General features: G+C 39.4%; 1 protein-coding gene across 2 annotated transcripts in view; it reads left to right on the forward strand.

Moving 5' to 3' along the window:
• Positions 1-22,367, forward strand: part of gbb (glass bottom boat) — a 55,527-nt gene that overhangs the window by 19,218 nt on the left and 13,942 nt on the right. For both annotated transcript variants that reach the window (XM_017908101.1, XM_017908102.1), the window contains exons 2-3: positions 7,681-7,867; positions 15,732-15,886. In XM_017908101.1, coding sequence (XP_017763590.1) covers positions 7,681-7,867; positions 15,732-15,886 — 342 coding nt within the window. The remainder of the gene's footprint in view (positions 1-7,680; positions 7,868-15,731; positions 15,887-22,367) is intronic.

Here is a 22,367-nt window from a genome sequence, read left to right on the forward strand (position 1 = left end):
ATAATTACTTAATAATTATTATTATAATTAATAATACATAATTTCGTTTAAATCTTTGGGTTAGAAACAGTCTGAGGGTGAGATTTGTTTTTTAAGATTAATTTATGTAATTTGGATTATGATTGCACCAATAATACGAGAAAATTGTATTCTTCAATCTAATAAAAAATTGCACGTGCAAACAATATTGATTATCCTTATAATTTTACTTTTCAATAGCTTCGTTGAGTACATACTAATTTCCAACTGAAATTAGTTGAATGCAAGTTGAACGAAGTGTGAAGAAGATCGCAATAACCATAAATAATCAAAATAATATACTACTTGCACGAGATCACGTGTCATTCTTGAGTCGAAAAATCAAAGATTATTATCCGAAGAAAATTATGTAAAAATTACGAAAAAGACATCGGTAATAAATTTACGAAGTTTCATAAGAACGCCACAGACATAATCAATGTTATATAAATAATCAATCAATATTAAAAAAAAGAAGTTATTTAATTCGAAAATTAAATTAAAAAGTATATTTTACTATCGTTATATTCGCGTTATCCACACTTGCTATTATCATTAAAATCATTCGATACTTTCCCCAATTTTCAACCTGCACCCCCATAAAAGTCAAATATGATTTATCTCGCGTTTTCTCCACAATCCTCTTACACCGACTAACTAACTTTTACACGAGATCGATTTCCATATTGCAAAACATTGTACAAATGCACTGCTACGAAAGTTTCTCTCAAACTTTCGTGACTTTTAATTTATGTCCCCTGTTCGAGCAGATATCATCGCGCGTATCGTAAATCTACGATACACGTCAATTCATATTCGTGACTTACGTGGCGAACGGGTTAAACGATCAAAGTTAATAACGATATATGAATTATAGCGCCAGTTACGCATACCGCGATTAACAGGTTACGTAAATGTCGTAGTCGATTAAAAAGCAACTATAACAAGGCTCAGTTAATTTCTTCCACAGAGTCATAACGTGTTCGGACAACATATTTCTTCGAATTTTTGTGCTATTTTTCGTGTGTTCGCGTCCTTCACGAGACGGGAATAAATCGATAATTTCCGCACGATCGCAAAGTCATCGATATTTAGAGAAAGATGTTTTGTCATCATTTTTTAGAGACTGTTTGTTCTTGACCTTTTTGCATGACCGTCTATGAGCTCGTTTTCGTCGCGAACGAGACTTATTTCGAATGCTAATTCATCGAATGCTAAACTTAGTATCTCTTGATGAACGAAATATCCGATAAATAATTTCGTAAATTTCTGTTTAGAAATCTTTGTGGCGGGCTTAATTGATTTTTCTTAAAAATAGAATTTACTCTAGCCAAGTTAATTTTTAAGTTTTATGGGTTGATGTTAATTTTGGAATCACTCAAGCTTTCAGTTTAATTATAGACAAATTACAAATTTTATATATATATATCAATATTGGTATTAAGATACGGACATTTTAGAAATAACAATGCATCGTGAATTTCGATCCTGATCTCTTCATCTTCATCGCCTTTGTTTAGGATCCGATTTCCAAATTGCTATTTGGACATTTTTTTTAATATATTGTAAATACTTCCTATTCTGTTACTAATTTTCTACAACTAAATATTCGTGAAAAGTACTATTCCTATCGGTGAATTCACGAGTTAGAAATATATCTACACTTAATGTATAATTAGATCACCAATCATTAATTTCTTTTCAATCATTTTTGGATTACGTGGAAAATTAGACACCATAGAATAATATATCTATAAAATTTTTGGGTTGACATTAGACTTTCTCAGATTGAATAATAACATGCAACTTTATGTTATTGTTCCAGAATTTATTAACAAAATACTAATTGACTTATATATAAAGATACAATTTTACATAAATATGAAATTTTTTAAAAAACTAGTCTCATAAAGAATAGAATATTTATACTATTATATTATATACAAACAAATGGACAGAACCCAGATAAAATATATACTTCCATAGAACATTATATACGACAGAAATATTACAAAATCAAATATTATCAAATCAATACCTCGACCATCCTTTTCTCGATACTCAAATCTCCAAATCTAACGCTTGTCAAAAAATCCACAGACGTGACATTGCCATTTACCCGACGTACCACGAGAAACGACGTCACGCGCGCGCGCGATGACCTAATATTAATTGTTCGCATAATTAGTCCTCATGATCTTTCCATTTGTCAGAGAGGGATTCGCGTACTCCCCTAAAAAGTATCGGCCGATTTATGGGCCGCCCCGGGCCGATCCTTTCGGTACGTGCATCTGGACGAATTTTGCGGGCGTGTGCTCACACGTACGTGTGGACTCGCGGTGCGGCCCATATATTATACAAAGTTTCCCCATCTGCCCTCTCTGTTCCGCCAAATCGCGTGGATAGCCGAACAGGGAAGACGAGTCAATATCTCTCCCCACGTGAAGCCGCGGGCAGGTAAAAATGTCTCAACTTGGGTGCCCTGGCTCGTCCTGGCTGCTCCTTTTGCTCCTTTCTTCCCAGGACCTCCTTCTCTCCCTATCTATCTATCTTCCGCCGAGGGCGGCTCCTTCACGGGCCAGACAAGACGAAGAAGGGAGGTCTGGCCAAGAAGAAGAAGCTAAAGAAGAAGAAGACGAAGAAGAAGAAGAAGAAGAACGGGAACATGCCAGAACGAGATGGATGGACCGTTGGTTCTTTCTGCGCGCTGTGTAAAAGTGGCGAATGCCGCGAGCACCGTTCCCTCTGCTCGTAGTTAGACTAATGATTAGGCCCGACGTGTGCGACGGCTGTTGAGTTTCGGTTCCTCTTCGTGCCTCCATTTGTTCGTATCTACGCTCTCCTGGTCGGCTCTTTAACTCCTTTCACAGTCGGTGAAATTGTCCCGATGAGATTTCATCTAGGTTACGGGGTTTATGAGGCGGTGCTTTGGGACGTTTCATCATCCTGCTACGGCTCCGGCGATATTTTTCAATCGCCGTGATCCTGCAGTATGATTTATAGCGAATTTTTTTCGGCATGCATAAGATATCCTACGATAAACGAGATCAATTTTCGGGACTTTTGTATTTTGCAGGTTTATCAAAGGCTATTCGGGGATGTTTAACACCATAAAGACCGAATTATTTTTGCAAAAATCGGAAAATCAAGAAAATTGGCAAATTCTTTTGGTGTCGATTTAACGACTCGTTATTAAAGTCGTAAGAAAATTCGAGTTTACACGATTTTGGATAAATTCGACTAACAAGGTGGCATCGCGTTAACTTTCTGACAGAAATAAAGGAAATTTAAGGGGTTAAATTTTATCGCGTTTATATTTAACATTTTACGTTAACCCTTTACGTTTCAGTATCGGGTTAAACATAGTCTTCAGTATTTTAATTTAACTTGTTAAAAAATTTGTCCAATGTTGTCTAATTTCTGCCTAATTTTATACTACTGTAATATAATACTCATTGGACTAGTATAAAAAGTATCTCTGAAAAGTGTATATCGGGAATCACGATATTCGACGAAGAATTTTCTTTGAAAATGCCAATTAAAGGAGTAAAAGAGACAATAGCCGAAATCAGCCGGTGTCGAATCCTTATCAAGCAAAAACGCCGCACGTCCATCGGATGTGAAACCTCGAAGCAATTAAATGCCGGTAATTTCGATGCCCGTGGAGGACGATCGATCTGGCCGCAATTATGCAAACTATGCGTAAGCGTCTAAGCGGCGCGGCGCACAGAGGAAGAGAGAGAGAGCGTATTCCCACGGTCGACGTGTTCGAATGATCCAAAAGGAGGATCCAGCCGCGGCGGCGTTACTTCCAACTAATAATCCAACCGGTCGAAAGTTGTCGAACGGATCGTGGAACGGGTGAGATCGACTCATCGTCGATCAGCCCCGCGAAACGGCGCGGATCTCCGAGAAACGGCTCACAGATATTTCCAGGAAAATATCGCAAGAACAGAGCTACGTAGAGCTACGAGAAAAGAGGGTTCCACTCCGTCTCTCTCTCTCTCTCTCTCTCTCTCTTTCTCTCTCTCTCTGCGAGTTTCTCGCGTGCATGTTACGCGCGGAGGAACGAGACGCGAAGAGAGCCGGGAAGAAGAAAAGGGAAGGGAAGAGGGTGAGCCGAGAAGAGGTACAGGAGGATGAGAGAAGAAGAGAGAAGAGCATTCGTAGGTGTACAAGAGAGGACTGTCGGAGGAGGACCGAGGACGTAGAGAAAGAGGAGGCTGGTGGGGTAAAAAACAAAAGTCCAGTCGGTCGTGGAGCGGTCCAGGATGGTCCCAAGCTATTCGGGACCACCCCGAGAGCCGAGGGGTCCAGCTCGGCTCGCGGCAATCAGGTGCCGTTGGAATGCGACCGTCCGAGAGAAAAACAAAACAAATTTTTATGCTCTCGTCCCTCCCTGCTCTCTCCCTTCTTTTCGGCTCTCGTTCGCTTTGCTCCTCGTTCTAGCTCTCCCTCTCCACCTCCCGTGAGTCGGCCTCCTCGGGAGAAACATTAGGCATTACTTAAGGGCCACGGTCCACCGTCGCTGGAAGGGTACCTACTGCTGCTTCCCTTTTGCTCTCCGAGGCGCTCGCTTTGGCGGTAGAAAAAAGGACGATTTCACGCTGCGAATTGTCCACGGCTCGTTCTGGGGGCCTCTCATTTACGAGGGTAACGATTCCCTTATCGATCTCGTGCCGGAACGAGGATAGCCGGTTATCGGTGTCGGCTATAGGCTGCCTGCTGCCCGTGGTCCATCCGCCCTCTTCTTCTTCTTCTTCCATCGTCCGACGATCCGCCGATCCCTCGTTCCAATCGTCCCGAAGTGGAGAGCCTCGAGAACGGTCGGGGATTAAGATGTGACTGGAACGAGGCTCTCGGTTCGTTGTTTCGGGGAAAATTGATTTGCAGCCAGTTTAGCGTGAACGATGGAATTACCGTTGGCTGCTGAAGGGTACCGGGCTTCGGAAGAACCCGGTTGATCGATGTTTGCTGAAAGTCGGATCGCTACTTGGAACGATACTCTTTTTTGTCTTGAACAAGTCGTGGTATATCCGACTCCTTCGTCTTCTTCCCTTTCTCTTACCTTTTTCTTCGTCTTCTTTTTCTCTTTCTTCGGTCCTTCTTGTCTTTGCACGAGTAATTAAGGATTTCGTAATACGTTGTAAGTTGTGCCTGATGGTATGCATGTGTCGGATGAGTTAGGTGGTTAGAGGAAGTTCTAAGGGAGTTTCCAGGGTGTTTGTTGAGACTTGGGTTAATTGCGTAATAATCGAGGGCTGGAATGGTAAATGGTGTGTATGAATTATGGAGGTGAGGATTTTCTGAAGACTGTTCAAGGAATTAGGGTTTCCCCATTCGTTCTGCGATTTTTAACTGTGGCGTTTACACCGTTTGTCACTTAATTGTTATGGATTTTTCATTAGCTTGTCAGTTTTATAGATTCAGGCGAAAAGTTAATGGTAAATTATTGGCACTTTGATCTCTTTGAACTATGATAAAACTGGCACTTAACGTGTCACGCATGATTTTAGCTCTAGTTTGCGATAAACTTGAAAGGCAACATAGATTATTCTAGCCATTTACCACGCTACTTAAGGTGGAATTTACTCTCCCTTTAATTAAAAATATAGCTTTTCGGCTTTTAACAGATCATCAAACCGATTAACTCCGATTTCTGAATTTTTTAAAATTCCACTGTCGAAGCGCTTAATTGGTGCTAATATTTTTTACTAATTTTTAAAATGTCTAATTTCTATTTCGCGTAGTTCATCGATTTGGCAGATGAGTGTCTCGATACCGTTTACTATAATTATAATTCTCCTGTTCTTTAACAAATTTAGCATAATTGTTATTCATTTTGATTTTTTAACTATAGAAAAATTTATTAACTCATGCTTTTAATAATTTTATTGCTTGCCGAAAAATGCTTATACAGGAGGTATAGAATATTTCGAAGACTGCACTTAAAATCGACATTTGGGGAATGGAACGGTTGCCGAGGAATTCTAGGCAATATCTAGGTAGACAATTAGAGGAGGAAAGTTTGGGACATCGGTCCGAAATTTATCGTAAATGAACAGGTTACTCAGTTCACCGAGATTACCGAGGTTTTACCTTCTCGACTGTTTTCTAAGGTTTCGCCTTTCGAATAGAGAGATAACGACTAGCGGTGATATACCTCTGAACAGCAGGATAATTACTTTTAAACGAGGTAGTTGCGGAAAAGACAAATGACGCGATTCGTCTTTTGTTTGCGAGGACATGAACCATTGTCGGAATATGCAAATGAGTAATAACCATATCTTCTGTCAATAATTGCTATTACAGCAAATACTTCTATCACTTAGTACGCAACAATAGGATAATATATTTGTACCTCTCAATTACTGATCTTTATTCCTTTTACTATCCTGATAATTTTGTTAATCCACAGATTTGTGAATAGAATTTAGATTTATATTTATTTTCCTGCAATTCTGATTTGTTTGTAACATTCTCACAATTAAATTTAATCGGGAGTTTATTTCTTTAAATTCATAAATTTATAAATACACATATTTGTATATAGTCAATAGAGTTCGAATCATGGAGTTTTTAAAGAGCCAGCATTAAATTATTTTTATTTTCCTGTAATTCCAATATATGTATAGTACCTTGGTAATTTATTTCTTTAAATATTGTGCCATTCTATTAATTCATAAATTCATATGTACACAGATTCATCTACGTTCAATAGACTTTAAACTAAGAGGTTTGTAGGTAGCCAACACATTATTCATAGCACTTTAGCAATTAACTCCAGTAAATAATTTATCCAATTAATCCACAGATTTATACATCACAGGTCAATAAAGCTTAAACCATTAAGAATTTGTAAAAAACCAAGATTTATCCCAAATTCATTCTTTTCCTAAAACATTATAATTCTTGCAAATATTATAATTTTTACAAATTTCTCATATATTTTTCTAACCATTTCCTTCTACAAATTCAAAATCTACTTTTCTTAAATTTCAAACATCCATAAATTCAAAGTCCAAATTCCTTAACTCAGAACTAAAAGAAACTTCAAAATTTAATCTGTCTAATAACCAGACTCAATTATCACCCCTCTACCTTCCTATGAGACCAATAGGGACACACACCTTCTGTATATATTACCCACATAAAATTACACTCTCGAATGATCAGAATCACTCATTTACACACAATTTAACCAACTGACCGGCCCCATAGGGCTCACGGAGGAAAGTTCAGCGACATTCCGTAACACAACCAGTAACGATCCACTTCATTTATTTCCCTTTTACTACTCGCGCTCACGGTCCCATTACGGCGCATTATACCTTCGCGCTATCGCGTTCTAGCATCGGGTACGATAAAAAAAAAAAAGAAAAAGAAAAAAATGAGAGAAAAGGGAAAAAGAGCAGAGGAAAGATCCCTTTTCTCTTAAAATCCATCCACGTACACATTTACGAAGGGAATCGTCGAAAGGACGTTTACGAAAGTTCTTCAGCTATCGGCATCCAGCGAAGGATAACGAGTAAGAACGATTTACCCCGGGTGAAGAGGCTAATTGCCATTCGACAATCCCGTCGTAAATCTGCGTTTGTGTTCCGTTTCAGCCCGATGCACGGGTTCTTGCCGGTTAATGAGACGCTTTTTCTCGATCTACAGATCATCATGTTCCCGGAGTGAGGCATGAGCGCGGCAAAAGGCTCTGGTTTGACGTCTCCGAGGTACCACCCGGGGAACACATAATCGGTGCAGAGCTCAGGCTCTATCGCAGCATGGACGTGAAGAATCGGAGGAATCGTGGATCGTACATGATCACGGCCTACAGGGTCTTGAGAACCGAGGACGGGTGAGTCTTGCTGCTGATGAGGCTTGTTTGCATGCGACGCGACTTACTCGGATGAAAGTTAGGGATCATCCGGCCCGAGAGCGGATTATACGTCGTGTTTCCGAGGAACGTCGTCTTTTTCCCAGTCTTTGCCGATCGAACCACCGAGTCTGTCCAAATGACTGGTTTCGAACATTTTGCTTTTGCAGTTATCCTGGACGAGCGGATGCATTTAATGAAATTAATGGTATTTTAGCGAGATAGAAAGTAATTGTGCGTCAACCTGGCTGGTTATTGATTATGATCGTCGTGTACGGGTTAATTATCGTTATCTGAGTATGCTATATTTAGGTACATGTTAAAGTACTGGATTTTCCTTGAAAGTTGAATGTTTTCGGGTTTCCGTATTGAAACTACCGACTTGTAGTACGTATTCGATTAAATATAATATTCATTACAAGGAAATGGCAGCCTGAAGCTTTTTTACAGTAGTATAAAAGAAGCGTATTAACCCTTTGACTACGGTAGACTTTAAAACGTATCAGCCGTACCATACGGTAGAAATCCATTTGTAATGTACACTGAGAAATTTTTCGTTAGGTGTGCATTTCTGAGAAATTATTTAAATAAAAATCAAAACAATATATTCCACTGTCTTAAAACAATATTGTTTATTTCTTTGTATTCTCCATTCATCAGCAAACGAAATTTTTCGACGCCTTTAGGCACCTAGAATAGCACAAGCGCAAGATTTCTAAGCGCCTTTAGGCGTCCACAGTAGTCAAAGGGTTAATCAACGTACAGAATCGTTTAGTTCCAGTATTCCGTATAAATATCATTACTCTCGCGTTTCAAACTCGACATTGACTATATAAATTTCTAGAATTCTTAACCGTTAAAAGGGTTAACATTAATACATGCTCTCGATGATACGTAATATATCTAACAAGTCACTTCGACTTCTTTCTAATTCTCCCGTTAATTAGAAACTCGAGAAAGAAGTAATCCACGAACCTTTCGACTCTTGTTATTGTTGTGTCGATATATGTGCAATACAATAAAATAGAACGATGAATAAAATGGAATGGAATTACGTCTGAAAAATAATTCGCGAAAATAACATTTGCGTTCGTAGGAGTTCAGCTATGTGGAACTGTTTTGTTATTCAAAAAGTTCTTTATCTTCGAGTCATTTCGTTTCTAAGCCGCACAGCGAATAAGGAAAGTTCGTCTAAACTGGTAGAAAGGCAGGCGCAATTAATTCAATCAGTGATATTTAAATCAGCCGGGTATATCGACGAATAGCCCATTTCATTTTCATATACCATTAGTAAGTTCGCCGTTGATTGCATAAGAAGGTGATAAATATTGCTTTTAGTCATTAATTTGCACGTTTCGGCGTGTGTAGTATCACTGCGGACCGACCAATATGTCCCGGGTACTTATGAGCATGTAGTCCGAGGAACGCCATTGGAACGGCCTGGACGTATATACAGGGTGATTCACCTAATTCCATCTTAAATTAGTCGTACACTGTTGCTTATGCTAAAAATTGTCTAAGAAGGAGAGTGCAAGTCCCTCCAGTCATTGATTTAGTTGAAACTTTGTAAGTTTGTAGATTGTCATTCATTATAAGGGCAACTACTCAATAGTTTTCAAGGTATTTATGATTGATGTTTTATTATTGCCTTAATTAGAGATTTATGTCGAATATTTATCAAGTGCCCTTGTGACCTAATGGCAATATCCGAAAATTTCCACGCTGGTGTCAATTTTTGGATATTGCCGTTAGGCTACAATTCCACGTAATAACTATCGATAACTGTTCGGAAGAAATCTCTAGCTAAGAATAATAAAGCTTTAAAACTCCTCGTAAGAGAGAGATCGTGTTTGCATCAACGGTGATCAGTGTTTTATTATTTTTCAACGATTATCCGAAGGTTTTTAATTAAATATGCGACACTTTACCGTGCAGTAAGTGCTCCCAATTTAAAGTATTTTTACTTGATATTTCTCCGACATTAGGAATTCTTTTGGATTTTAAATGCGTATTTATTTTTTGAATTAAAATCGTGGAAAAATTAGAAAAAATTGAAGTAAAATAGAAATAAATTAAGAGTCACTATTCGAAGGAACAATGTTACTTCGCTCGAATTACGCTTTCCGATTGTTATTATTAGGGTAAATAGTCAAACACGATTATTTTTGTTGCCATGATGTAACTGGAATTCCATAGAACCGTAATACGGAGAACCACTGTCACGTGTACGTTCGACAAATTTTTAAAGTCAATCCTTCGAACGCTAAATTAACTTATTTTTCAAAGCAAATCTCCTCTCCGCTCTTATCACGACTCGCGGTACATTCTTAAAAGCCAATCCAAGTAAATACTATGACACGAAAGGATAACCAAAATATCCATTTTTACGATCCGTGGATTTCATTGCTCCATTTAACCGATATCTAACACCGCCATCAATGTAAATCCAAAATCCAGAAGCATCTCAAAAAATCAACTTTTCACGATCAATCAACAGATGCACCTAAAAGCCATCTCACGTTTAAAAAAGAAGATTCTTTTTATCCTCGAACCGTGTATTTGTTCGTTTCTCGAAAGGAAGTACCACCGAAAAGTATCTCTGAAAAAGCGGAACTAATTCCCTTTCGCTCCCCGTTGTCCCTTTGTCGAAGCGAACGCGTTTAAAGGTGGCGAATTACGTGTTTTTTCTCGCAACTTTGCAATGAAATTCCCCTTCCCTTAATGTCATTGTCGTGTCGGCAATTAGAAGGTCTAGGTTCCCGGGAAAGTGTTCCAGGTATTGGCCCTACCTGCACAGCCAGCTCTGGCTGCTATTTCGGGGTGAGTAGGGGTGGCTGATAGTTTCGAGGTGACCTTTAACTGCTGAGCGAAGAAGAGAACGGGGAAGAGAGGGCATCGTGGAAAAACGGTACTCCTCTCTTCTGTGTTGCTCCGTTGCCCGAGAGAGCAGGGTCCCACCCGGGTGGGTGGCTAGACCAATTTCGTGTTCCTTCAGGCAGAGTCCGTGGTTTTTGACATCGTCATCGTGCCTCTAATTAGGCCGTCCTTAAGTCGCCGAAAAAATCTCAGGTATTTGTTCTACCTGTGAGAGTTTCGGGGACCAGCCCACCCGTCTCCCTTCGATTCTACCTTTCTCATTCATATCCAGGGCCGTCTAGTCGTGCACGAATAACGATCGATTCCTTTCTAGAAGCACTGACTCTGTTACACCACACTTCTCTGTATATGTACACCGATTTTCATCTCTGGTAGATTGATCATTGATATTATACAAATTAGTCGAATCTTATTAAAGGTTCGTTAAAGATTCGCTTTATCAAAGATTCTTAAGAAACGTAGTTGGTAACAATAAAACTGGAAGAACCATTTCTACATTAGGATCATCTTCATCGATCTCTAACCCCGTTCAGTTACCTCTGCAAGATCGTCATCTAGACACCACGATATTTTTGCTCCCTGTCCATCGAAGTTTCTACAAAGGACGATTAGTCGATCGCGAAGATCGTCGGTTTGGTAGGTTAAAGCTCGCTGGCCGTTCGGTGTCCACGTGTCTGCTTCACAGACGAGGAAGACCGTGTGGCGACAGCGTGTCTAGAGCCATCCCTGTCTGATACCTCCGTAGACTTTGGTACTGCGACCTGACCGATATACAGGCCCCGACAGGAAACGCTATTCCGTAAATTGAGGTAAATTAGCCGTGGAGACGGGCTCTGAGCTGCGAGTTAAGAGCACGAGTTACTTGGTTGTGCCTACGCAGTTACACGCACGCAGTCACTCCACCTCCTCTCTTCCATCTCCTCCTTCTTACTTTTCTTCTTCGGCTTCTTCCGTCAAACTCGGTGCGTGACGCATCCTCCTCCACCTCTTTATCCTCCTCCACCTTCTGGTCCAGCCGAGACAAGCTGGCGACTCTGGTTTCTTACGTGTGCGCGCCAGGTTTCCATAAGAGTTCCCTGTGGTAGGGGTACCAGCGCGTCAGCTGTCTCTGGACCACGATAAGAGGGCTTCTCTGACGAAAGTCAGACAGTGACACTTGCCGTAACGAGCCTCAGGGTCTCGTGCTTTTTAGACTCAATTAGGGATTCATGAATTTTTCCCCTCACCAGCGTTTCTTGGACGTCTGTTCTTGGGTCGTCTCGGTGGTCTATGTGGTTATGAATGGGTGGATTGTTGGGAATCCTTGATTGGTGTAGGGATACAGGGTAGCTGGACTTGACGGTGGTAGATTGGTCTTTGGTTTTAATTTGGAAAAGTGGATCGTAATCGTTGGGTGTTATAGGGAATGGACTGGTTTTGGAATTGGTTTTGGTTGGATAAGGAAAAGGATTTATGAGTCTTGAGTAATTGTGGTTTCGTTTTTCGTTTGGTCCATAATTTGGTTACTTTATTTAGTGACATTTAGTCATATTTAGTTTGACAGTGTCTAAATGATTTAATGGAGTTTTGCCGTGAATTTAAATTTATAGGGAGTAATAATTTTATAATTGAGCATTCGGTACTTAATACTGCTTTAAAAATTGAAATAGAATTACACGAGGACAATCAATTATATCGGGACTTTCGATTATGAAGCTACGATTAATTAAACAAATGTCCGTAGTTAATCTGAAATCCAGATAATATTTCAAAATGAATAATACATGGAATTATTAGCGAATTTTAAATGATTAATAAAGCGATGATTCGTTGTTGAATACAACACTGTGCCAGCGTAATTACAAATGCATCGTACGACTATACGGAATCGTACGTACTATTTTGACGACACTATTAAGCCGACGATAATTGCATCTTATTTCGTAATATCTGCTTGATCGTGTTAAACGTAATTATGATCTGGAATTTGATACTCCGTATTTTATTTTCAGCTCTAATTGCAGACGATAAAATTATTAATAGCCTGTATGCTTCCATTCTTTGTCACCGATTGTTTTTCAAACGTAAAGCTTTGCATTCAACAAATTGTTCAAATCCAATCAGTATTTGTCATAGGGTAATGATATTCAATTTGCCGCGGAAATAATGTCCTGTTTATTACGATGTTCATAACGGCCGTGCTTTGAAATTCAAATAGACATAACGCCTCAGGGAAGCTAAAAGTTGATTGATAACCGCGTGACTTCTTCATCGATTCTTGCGTCTACTAATGCACAGCCGTGAGATTAAAGTGTATGCGATTCCATGCCTCGGAATTCATGAATTTTTCTTTTTTACTCCATCGAAAAACAATCTAGCAGCTGTACGTGTTGGGACACGTAATTCGAGAAATTAATTTCATTGAAGGTTTTTTCAAGCATCAACGCAAACCAGTCGCGTACTGTTTTGACTATTTATGCAAAAATCGATATATCTTAGAATTCGAGGAATCGACGAATATTGAGAGATTGGGAAAGGTTGCGAATCTACGGTACTCCGAATGGTATACTAGCTGATGAGAATTTTAAGAATCAAATTCCTTTCGAATGTAATAATTTTTTTGGACTAATTGCGTTTTATCAGAAATTTTACGAGTGTAGAAATACGTAGATACTAATGGATTTTTGATATATGAAATATTAATTCGTCACGTCATTCCTAAACATGGAAATATTTTTAAATTATACGAAAGTGAATAGAGAAAATAAATTCTAAAATTCAAAAAATTGTTGAACGAAGGATTATAGATTAAAATTAGAAGGATTCCTAAAGAGTATAAAATGAAATTAAAATTCTGTCAACGACAAGCTTCTCTCCAGTATCAAAATACTTCTTAATTCCCAAATCATCTAAAATTAAATAAAGAAGAAACACATTCTTAGACTCAAAAAATAACCAAATAGTAATTAATATATATTAATAATTACTGTCATAAAAATTCATTTATACAAGTTATCTCAAATGCGAAAATGTTTCAAAATCTCCCCAAATTAAATAAGACAGCTAAATTGGAAAATATAATAAAAGAAATATTTAAATATTAACATATTAAAGTACAAAATTAATCACCCCAAAAATTACAAAAAGTCGATACATCGCATTCCAACCACCAATAAAATTTGCTAAAATTCTCTCAAAACTCAAAACATTCTCAAAATCTCGAACCAAAAGGAAAAATAAAAGAAGAAACGGGAGGAAAAAAAATAGAGATAGCCAAAGTGTTTGTCGACATATAATGCGCACAATCGGTGAGAAATTTATGCGAGAATTCGCCTCATCGAGGATTCGCCTCTATGTCTGTTTACATTTTTAGCGGTCTCAATTATTCAATTACGGGAACGATAATCAGTCCCGGGAAAAAGATAAATGCGTCGTTTAAGGAATTCCTTAGTCCGGCGGGGATCAAGAGGTGAGCTCGTTTGCTCAATGAACAATGATTAGTGTGTTTCACTGAAATCTTATTGACACGAGCCACGTGCAGATGGATTTGCGCGAATCGTCGAGTCACGATCGAGGAGGAATCACGGCGAATAGTCGATCGCGAGCCTCGTCACACGTCGGTTACGTAAGATTCAGTGGTTTCCTATTGATCGATTTTATCGATGAGTTGCGCGATTTCTAGCCGTGCAACGATTCCTATTAGAGAAACAACATACGTCTTTCACCATCCAATGTCGATTCCTGGACCTTCTTAATTAGCACTCTTTGTGCTTATCGCTAATTGACCAAACGTACACTCGCTGACAAAAGTTTCCAATCGAAGTAATTAATTATGAATTTTTCTCTACTTTATATCTTCCCAGATGTATGTACTCGATCTATAAGATATTATCTCTTTCAATGTATTTTTAATTTCAATGCAGTCGAACCTCAATAACTCGGATTTTTCTTTTCAAAGGAAAAGTTATCCTGATTTATCGGGATTTCTGGGTAAATAGGTTTAAAAATCGAAAATTTGTATTAATCGTCGTTTTTCGTTTTATGTGTCAGGTCGTTCGAAAGATTCCTTTTCTTTGAGTTTTAGCGAGTCGAATATTTTCTTTTTGTTTATTTACGTTTACAGTATTATTTTTGATTTTAGCTTATTTTAATTCTATTAATTCAGATTTAGATTATTTTATATTATCTAATGGATTATATTATATTGGATTGATTGGAGAAACGACAGGGAAATATTACTATCGATAATTAATTTTCGCTTTGCGATAACATACGTGCAATGTTATTGCAAATCGATCAATGTCCAGATATTTACAAGAGCCATTGTATAATCTCGGCGAACAGTATGTGTTGACGTTTCACGTTTGAAATTCGTAATCTCATGCGGAGTAAGAAAATATTCAAAGTCTCGTTTCCCGAATTAGAAAAATGTGTAAAGGTACGAGAACGAAGATGTTTGTTTCGATCAGCGGATAATTTCCATAAGACGAGTATTTTCTGTTCGCTGTCCACACAACTGCGTGTTAACGTAATAAGTAACGCGAGTTTTCCTTGATGTATGCAAGGAAAATTGCAGAGATATTAGTGACACCGAACATTTAGCGGCTAATGCGTTGCAATGCTTACAGCTTATTGTTAGTCAGAAGATAACATTACAGGTAGAATAAGATGTTTGGTACATGTTCCTCTGAAAACCCAATTCCACGTTACACATTATTTTTCTCTAAATTTAACCATAATTATTAAAATTATAATATTCATAATGAATTTAATTGAAAGTATAGATATTTAATAATTACAAAAATTACTGTATATTAAGAAAGGAAAATTAAATAAATTTAACGAATTATTTCTAAAAGTATTTCAAAGTATACAGTATTTTAAAATTTATTTACTAAAAAATTCGTAATGCAAATAATACTTTTGAGTAGAAATTTTTATTTTAAACTTAATTTCATGGATTAATGAGATTATATTTTTCACATTATAGAACAAGGGAGTTGCAATACGTGGACGCAGTCAACACGACGACGGGAAAAGAGGGATGGTTGACATTAAATGTTAGCGAACCTCTCGACCATTGGGTGAACAATCCTGATGGGAACAAGGGATTGTATCTGTCAGTACATCCCGCAGATCGCTCTGGTGAGTAAAAATACAAAAGTCATAATTTTGAACGTGCCCTTCAATTTTATATTTTTCGCATTCTTATGATTTCTCACCTACAGTCCATATTTCATCTTGTATTACATCTCCTTTAAATAGAAGGCAAAAAATACACTAAACCGTAAAGTAAATTAAAAACGAAATGCTAAGAACAAATACTAGATACTCTATACTGATATTGTACAACAATTAGCAACGTAAATTGGCGCAAAAAATTTCCGATAATTTGTTAAATGGTTGTACACAACGTAAGAAGTTGTCCATGAAATCAATAGTTACCTCGGATCGATTTATCAGAACTCGTACGTAGCACGAAGTAATTGAAACGGAATTATTTTCGATGTAACATAGGAGGCTAATTTTAAATTGTTCTGCCTGTGATTTCTCTTTCGATAGTCTGCGGAACATCGCAGAAGCAGTACACCCTGCGCACTTGCCAAACGTCAGTAGCCAGTGATTGAAGCGTGTATGTACCATAGCCAAGTATTTACAATTCAGCAGAAACGTTGTTCAAAATTTCACCAGTCTATTATCAATACTTAGAAATGCTTTTATAAAGTATACCGACTCCAATAACATTAATAATTTAGTTGATCATTAATCATCAACAAACAGTCCGGAAAACGCAGATGTAGCCAATGCAAGCAAAAGAATATCAATAACCTATCAAAGTAGTTGCAATAAACGCTCTATAAGAGAGTCTTGTAAGCGAAGAACCAAAAATAATTTTCCTTCAAAGTGCCAGAAACTTAGCTAAACTTATGAAAAAAATAAATTCTCAACAAATAGAACAAAACAGTACTTCCATATTGAGACCGCTATCTCGCAAGCGCCATCTACAACTAAAAAACTAAACATAATTTTTCCCCAAAGCATCGGTAAAATTAATTAAACGATTAGAAATAAAAAATGGTGCTTTGAACCAGCAGTAAAATTAACGAAACTCGTAACAAATAAAAGAATAATCGATCGGAAATTTCAGCCCAATCCAGAAATCAAACAATTTTACAAAATAATTTCGACGGATCCCAAACCTAACCCCGATCCAAAATTAGCCTCAAACCTGATCTTCTGCTATCGAAAACAAAGGCACTAAAATGCCAAGTTGTTACGATCCATCCAATCGAAAGCAACATACTTTCAATGAAACCTTTGCCATAAATCTAAAAGCATCTTTGCTAACACGGCACGGCACACGATCTAAGGACTCATGTGCGCGCTGAACGGTGTTCGACCAACACAACACGCGGCACACGCTTCGTATTGAGCAATAGATCGTGGCTAATAAACGCTTCGGGGTCAGAAGTTCGACGCGGTGAATTCCGGGCGTTTCTTGTACACCTGGCACCGAGAAGGCAGCAGCCTCCGCGGATGTGTACAGGTATATGCTTTCTCGAGCGTACACCTGTTCCATGCTCTCACTCCCATGCTGAAAAGCGTTCCTCGCTCTCGCACACTGTATCTTCGGACCTGTATGCGACCGATCGGCTAGCGATGGCTTCGTACCAGGCCTCGGCTGCCTTTCCACCTTTCCGGTCCATTTCTCTTCCTCCAACCTCGCTCGCGCACGTGCAATCCGTTTCGCGGAACGTACCGCGATTATTTTCTATTTGCCATCCTGCGCGGGCTTCGAGCCAGAACGATGCTTCCAGAACACCTGACCATTGCGTTCCAACCATTTCGTCGACGAGTGAGGTCCTCGATCAGGACCCAAGGTACTGCTTCACTTGGAATTTTCGCGTGTGTCAGAGTGTCAGAGAAGGAATAGGAAGAAGAATTTGCCGATGTTCTTTGCAAGTCCTAGATTGGGTATTTTAATTTCTCGATGATGAACGTTTTGCGAAGAGATTGATGCATCTGCTAAGTTTTGATTAGAGATGAAGATAGCGTATGTTAGAGAAGGATTGGGCGATATTTGATGATGATCTTTGGGACTTCTACGCGAAGAAATTGGTAGGTTTTAGTTGAGGATAAGGATTATTGGACTAACAATAATTATGAGTGATTTCATAAACTTTTTTAAGAAGAAAGGAACTGTTGAGATGGTATTTTGATGAATGTCAGAATACACATGAGGCGAGTACTGTATTGGCTGTCAATTTTTGCGAAGAAATTGGTAGGTACTAGTTGAGGATGAGAATTATTGGACTAACAATAAGTGATTTCATAGATTTTGTTGAGAAGAAAGGAACTGTTGAGATGGAATTTTGATGAATGTCAGAGTATTGGCTGTCAATTTTTATGAAGAAATTGGTGGATTTGTTGGGTTTCAATTGAAGATAGGGATAATTATATCGAATGATTTGGTAGATTTTATAGGCGACATACGAAGATTCTGGTGAGTTAGAATTTTGATATATTCGTATTACAAAAAGCGTGGGATCTTTGGTGATGGTCCTCGTAGATCTTCGTACAGTATTAACTGTTGGAATTTATCGATGATGAATATTTTCCATTCAAGATGGGAATGATTGTGTGGAAATGATATACAGATTAGATATTACAGAGGTAAAAGAAATAAAAGCAAAGGGAAAGGTGAATTAGATGAATGATTAAGTTGAATGGGGTGTGGTATAAGAATCGTTATTGATAAAGTGCATAGTAAGGAGAAATGGAGGATGTATGTACTATCAGTATTAGTCATTGCAAGAAGTATGTGTGTACAGACGATATTATCGCTCGTTAGAGAAGCTTTTCTATTTCCTTCGTGTTCTAAGCCGAACAAGAAAATCAGAATCCATCTGCTGAGAATCATCTTGCAACGAAACTTCGAACCAGTCTAAACGTCTAGTTTTTATAGTAATCAATGAACAATTCAGAAAGAGTGGCGAAGATCGTAGACTCTTCTCCGAGACGACTCGATCAACGTCGTAACGAAATAACGAGAGACGAAACGCGAAGGAAAAGGAGGTGGCTGATCGTTGGCGAATCGAGGACATAGATCTTGCTCTTACTTGGGAGTTTTCGTGCGTCACTCGAGGTCCTTCCTACCCAGCCAGCACGAATACATCATCGACAAGAGGCCAAGCCGTGGCGTCGTCTTGTCTTCCTATACTGGCGAGATGTGCGTGCGTGGGATTCAGCCCGAGGAACAGACAGAGCCAGACTGCAAGACCGTGAAAGAACGACGAAGAGAGACAGACATGAACGGAGTGGAGACCCAGATGATGAGATAAGGACGCCCCTGAATCCAATTCTGCCACCGAATCTTAGATGAGAATCGTCGCGAGGAGTACGAGGGAAGATTACCTTGATTCGATCCAACAGATAAGCTACACCTGTTGCTGGCCCACAAACCGATGAGCTTTAGATCATTGATGATTTTCGTTTCCTTCCACGGACGTCCTGTCAGATCTTCCCTCGGCCTGGGAACGTGGTAGCCTTGGCCGATTAAATCTCATCGGGATAACGTACGAAAAACAACCGGCCACGGAAATCAGGGACTAATATTCTTGGTGAACACGTGTTTCTCGGTGTATCCGAGTGCCAGAAGAAGGGGCAAGATCCATCGATGATCTTTATATCGTGCTTCAGCGCTTAGGGGACCATTGGTTCGTCAGATGAACAGGTCACCCCAAAGACTGGTGTCGAACGTTCGTTAAAACCTCTTTAACTAGTCTTTCGAAATGCATGGCAGAAAATTGATCGTAGAGAACAGCTAAAAATTGCAACACTCCGTTCCATTGTCTTCCACGATCCGAGAAATACCCTCCACATAGTCTATCTATCCGAGTAGCATTCTCCGTCAAGGACTGGTCTCGATTTTCCAGAATGTAAGTGTTATGCTTTACCAACGGGATTATGTTGTCTTCGAGTAATAGTACATGTTAGCTTTAATAGACTATGAACCTCAAATACCTATTTTTCTCGAGATATAGTCATAATTGCGTAGTCCAATATTCTCTCTGCTTCTTTGATCAATTTGTTACACGAGCCAGTAGTTCTAGTGTCAAATCTGGGACCTTTAGGGTATCAAGAAATCCAATTGCAATTTCCAAGTCTAAGAAATGAGGAATTGACTAACACGTGGAATTTGAGAGCAGATGACACAGGGTTTGAAGAAGGAAATGATTTGCTCGGAAATAGATCTCGAAGTTTCTTTACACGTGTACAGCTTGTTAAGTAGAGGTGTATCGATGAAAATCCGGGTGTGGTTGATCGTTATGGACGGTTCATCGAGTTTTTCCACCGAATCGAATCACCTTGTGCGATTTATTCGTCGACAGAGTTTTATTTATACGGTCCGTTTGCGATCCATTTTGTTGGTACACGCTGTAGACTGAATCGATCGTATCGGACGAAGACTGGTTGCGTTCGATATTCTGAAGAATGAGAAACGATCAAGATAGGGCGCCTTGGATTACCGACATCGAGACAGTAATTGGATCACGATTGTTGAATAATTGGATAATACTAGAATGCTTTATATCACGTCCCACCTAATTTTCTTGCAAAACTTCTGCCAGCCTAACGGGAATACCTATTGCGATGTCAAATTAAATTATCGTTCCAGAGCTGCAACGATCCAGCGAAATAATTACGCCGATCCAAGCTTATCCAGTTGTCAGAGTCGCAATACTGAAGTTCTCTACCAACTCATTAACCATTATCCTTTCTCTTTACTGCTGCTAATCGGAAATTGAATTTCTTCCTGAGGAAAAAGACTAACAACATAATTGGGCCAGCAATTAGATACGATGTTTCTTATGAAATTTCAATGATCTCGCGATGTAAGCAACATCGATGGAAGCCATTGAATTATTCAGCTTTTCATGGTCAAAAATTTCCAAGACGTGCCAAGTACTCGTACGTCCTTGTTTTCTGTTTGATCATAACGTCGAGATTTTATGCATACAAAGGTACAAGCATCAAACACTCGATGCCTAAATCTACTTCGCGTATTCCACATTGGTCTAAAGGAACCAACACGGGCGTTAAATACTTCACCTGGAACTAACATCTTTCCTCGAGCACTACTTAAAAACCACGATTCATGTCGCTCCTGAGGTCTCTTCTACGAAAGGAAGCTTGGACAAAAAAGAAAAGGAAAAAAGAAAAGGATAGAAGGAGAAGGGAATAAAAGTCGGGACAGTGGCAGCAACTAACAAGCACCAGACGAACGTCCAGTCCAGCTTCTTCCATTTGATGTCTCAGTTTGGTTCCCTGCCCGGGAGAATCGAACTTCGAAGCTTCTTCCATTGGTTTAGCCTTGTCGTTTCAGCCAGAAGATAAAGCCGATCGACGAAAGAAACCGTGACATTCATGGTGACAATCGCACCCATCAGTCATACTCAACGTTTACGATCGTTTGCAAGCCTGGATTTCGATGAAGATGCAGAGACAGATAGTCAACTGTTGCAACATGAGACAATGCAGGGTAGAACGGAGTTAATCGTTTCACCTTGTGAACAGCTCAATTATTGATCGTGAATCCTAATAGATGACGATGTTGACGTTATCGATGATGATGGATTTCTTGGAACATTCACAGGCAGTGAGGGCAACTTAGACGTAGACCAAAAAAGATTTGCCTTTCTCGAAGATGAATGGTCGTCCATCTTCACAGTTCTCCGCGAATCGACGATGAAGATAGTCGGCTGATCTAACGCGAATGTTGGCGAACATATGCAAACGTTTATGAGAGGCGCGAGTTTTGGTAACCAAGCTTAGAACTGGCGTTCCTCGCGAGGAGCGGCGCGTGTCTATCTTGTAATCCTTGTATCCTCGCGCGATACACGCTGGTAACACCCGAGTGCCATAACGACATCGTGGATATTAAACGAGGCACGTTTCAGCCTGAGAACGAGACATTGGGTCGGACGTGTGTACGTGAGAGCTTGAAATGCCGGCGTGTGAGTGCGTACAGTTTGTTGTTTGCCGCGCCTAGATCATTTTGTTGCTTGCTTCTCTCACCTCCGTACTCCTCCTCCTCCTCTTCCTCCTCCTCTTCCTCCTCCTCACCGGTTTCTCTCTCTCGTCCTCCGTCTTCCTCTCACCCTCTTGCGCCGTACATCTTCCATCTTTCTCGCTCCACCCGACTTCTCTGCTCCTCTCCTTCGCGAGCACAACCGGTTTACCTTTGATCATTCAATATAAAACACAAGATCGGAGGCGCACACCTCCACGTACACACAGGTATCCGTTGCACACATCCACAGCCACGATTCCGTTCCTTGGTAATTCTCTCTGTTCCTCTTTCTCTCGTTCTCTCCAACCTGCTTCCTCTTCATCCATCTTCGCCCTTCTCTCCTCAATCCCTCTTTTTCCCCTGTTCTATCCCCTGGAGGCGCGTCCCTCTTGCGACACGCATTCGCACGCATACACTTGACTGTCCTTTATCTGTCTCTTTGCAGTTCTTCTTCTTCTTCTTCTTCTTCTTCGTTGTCGTCGTCGTCTTCTTCGTCTTCTTCGTCTTCTTCATCTTCTTCATCTTCTTCTTCTTCATCTACTATTGCTGCTG

The sequence above is a fragment of the Eufriesea mexicana genome, unplaced genomic scaffold (assembly GCF_001483705.2).
Source record: "Eufriesea mexicana isolate 0111107269 unplaced genomic scaffold, ASM148370v2 scaffold9994, whole genome shotgun sequence".
NCBI lineage: Eukaryota > Metazoa > Arthropoda > Insecta > Hymenoptera > Apidae > Eufriesea > Eufriesea mexicana.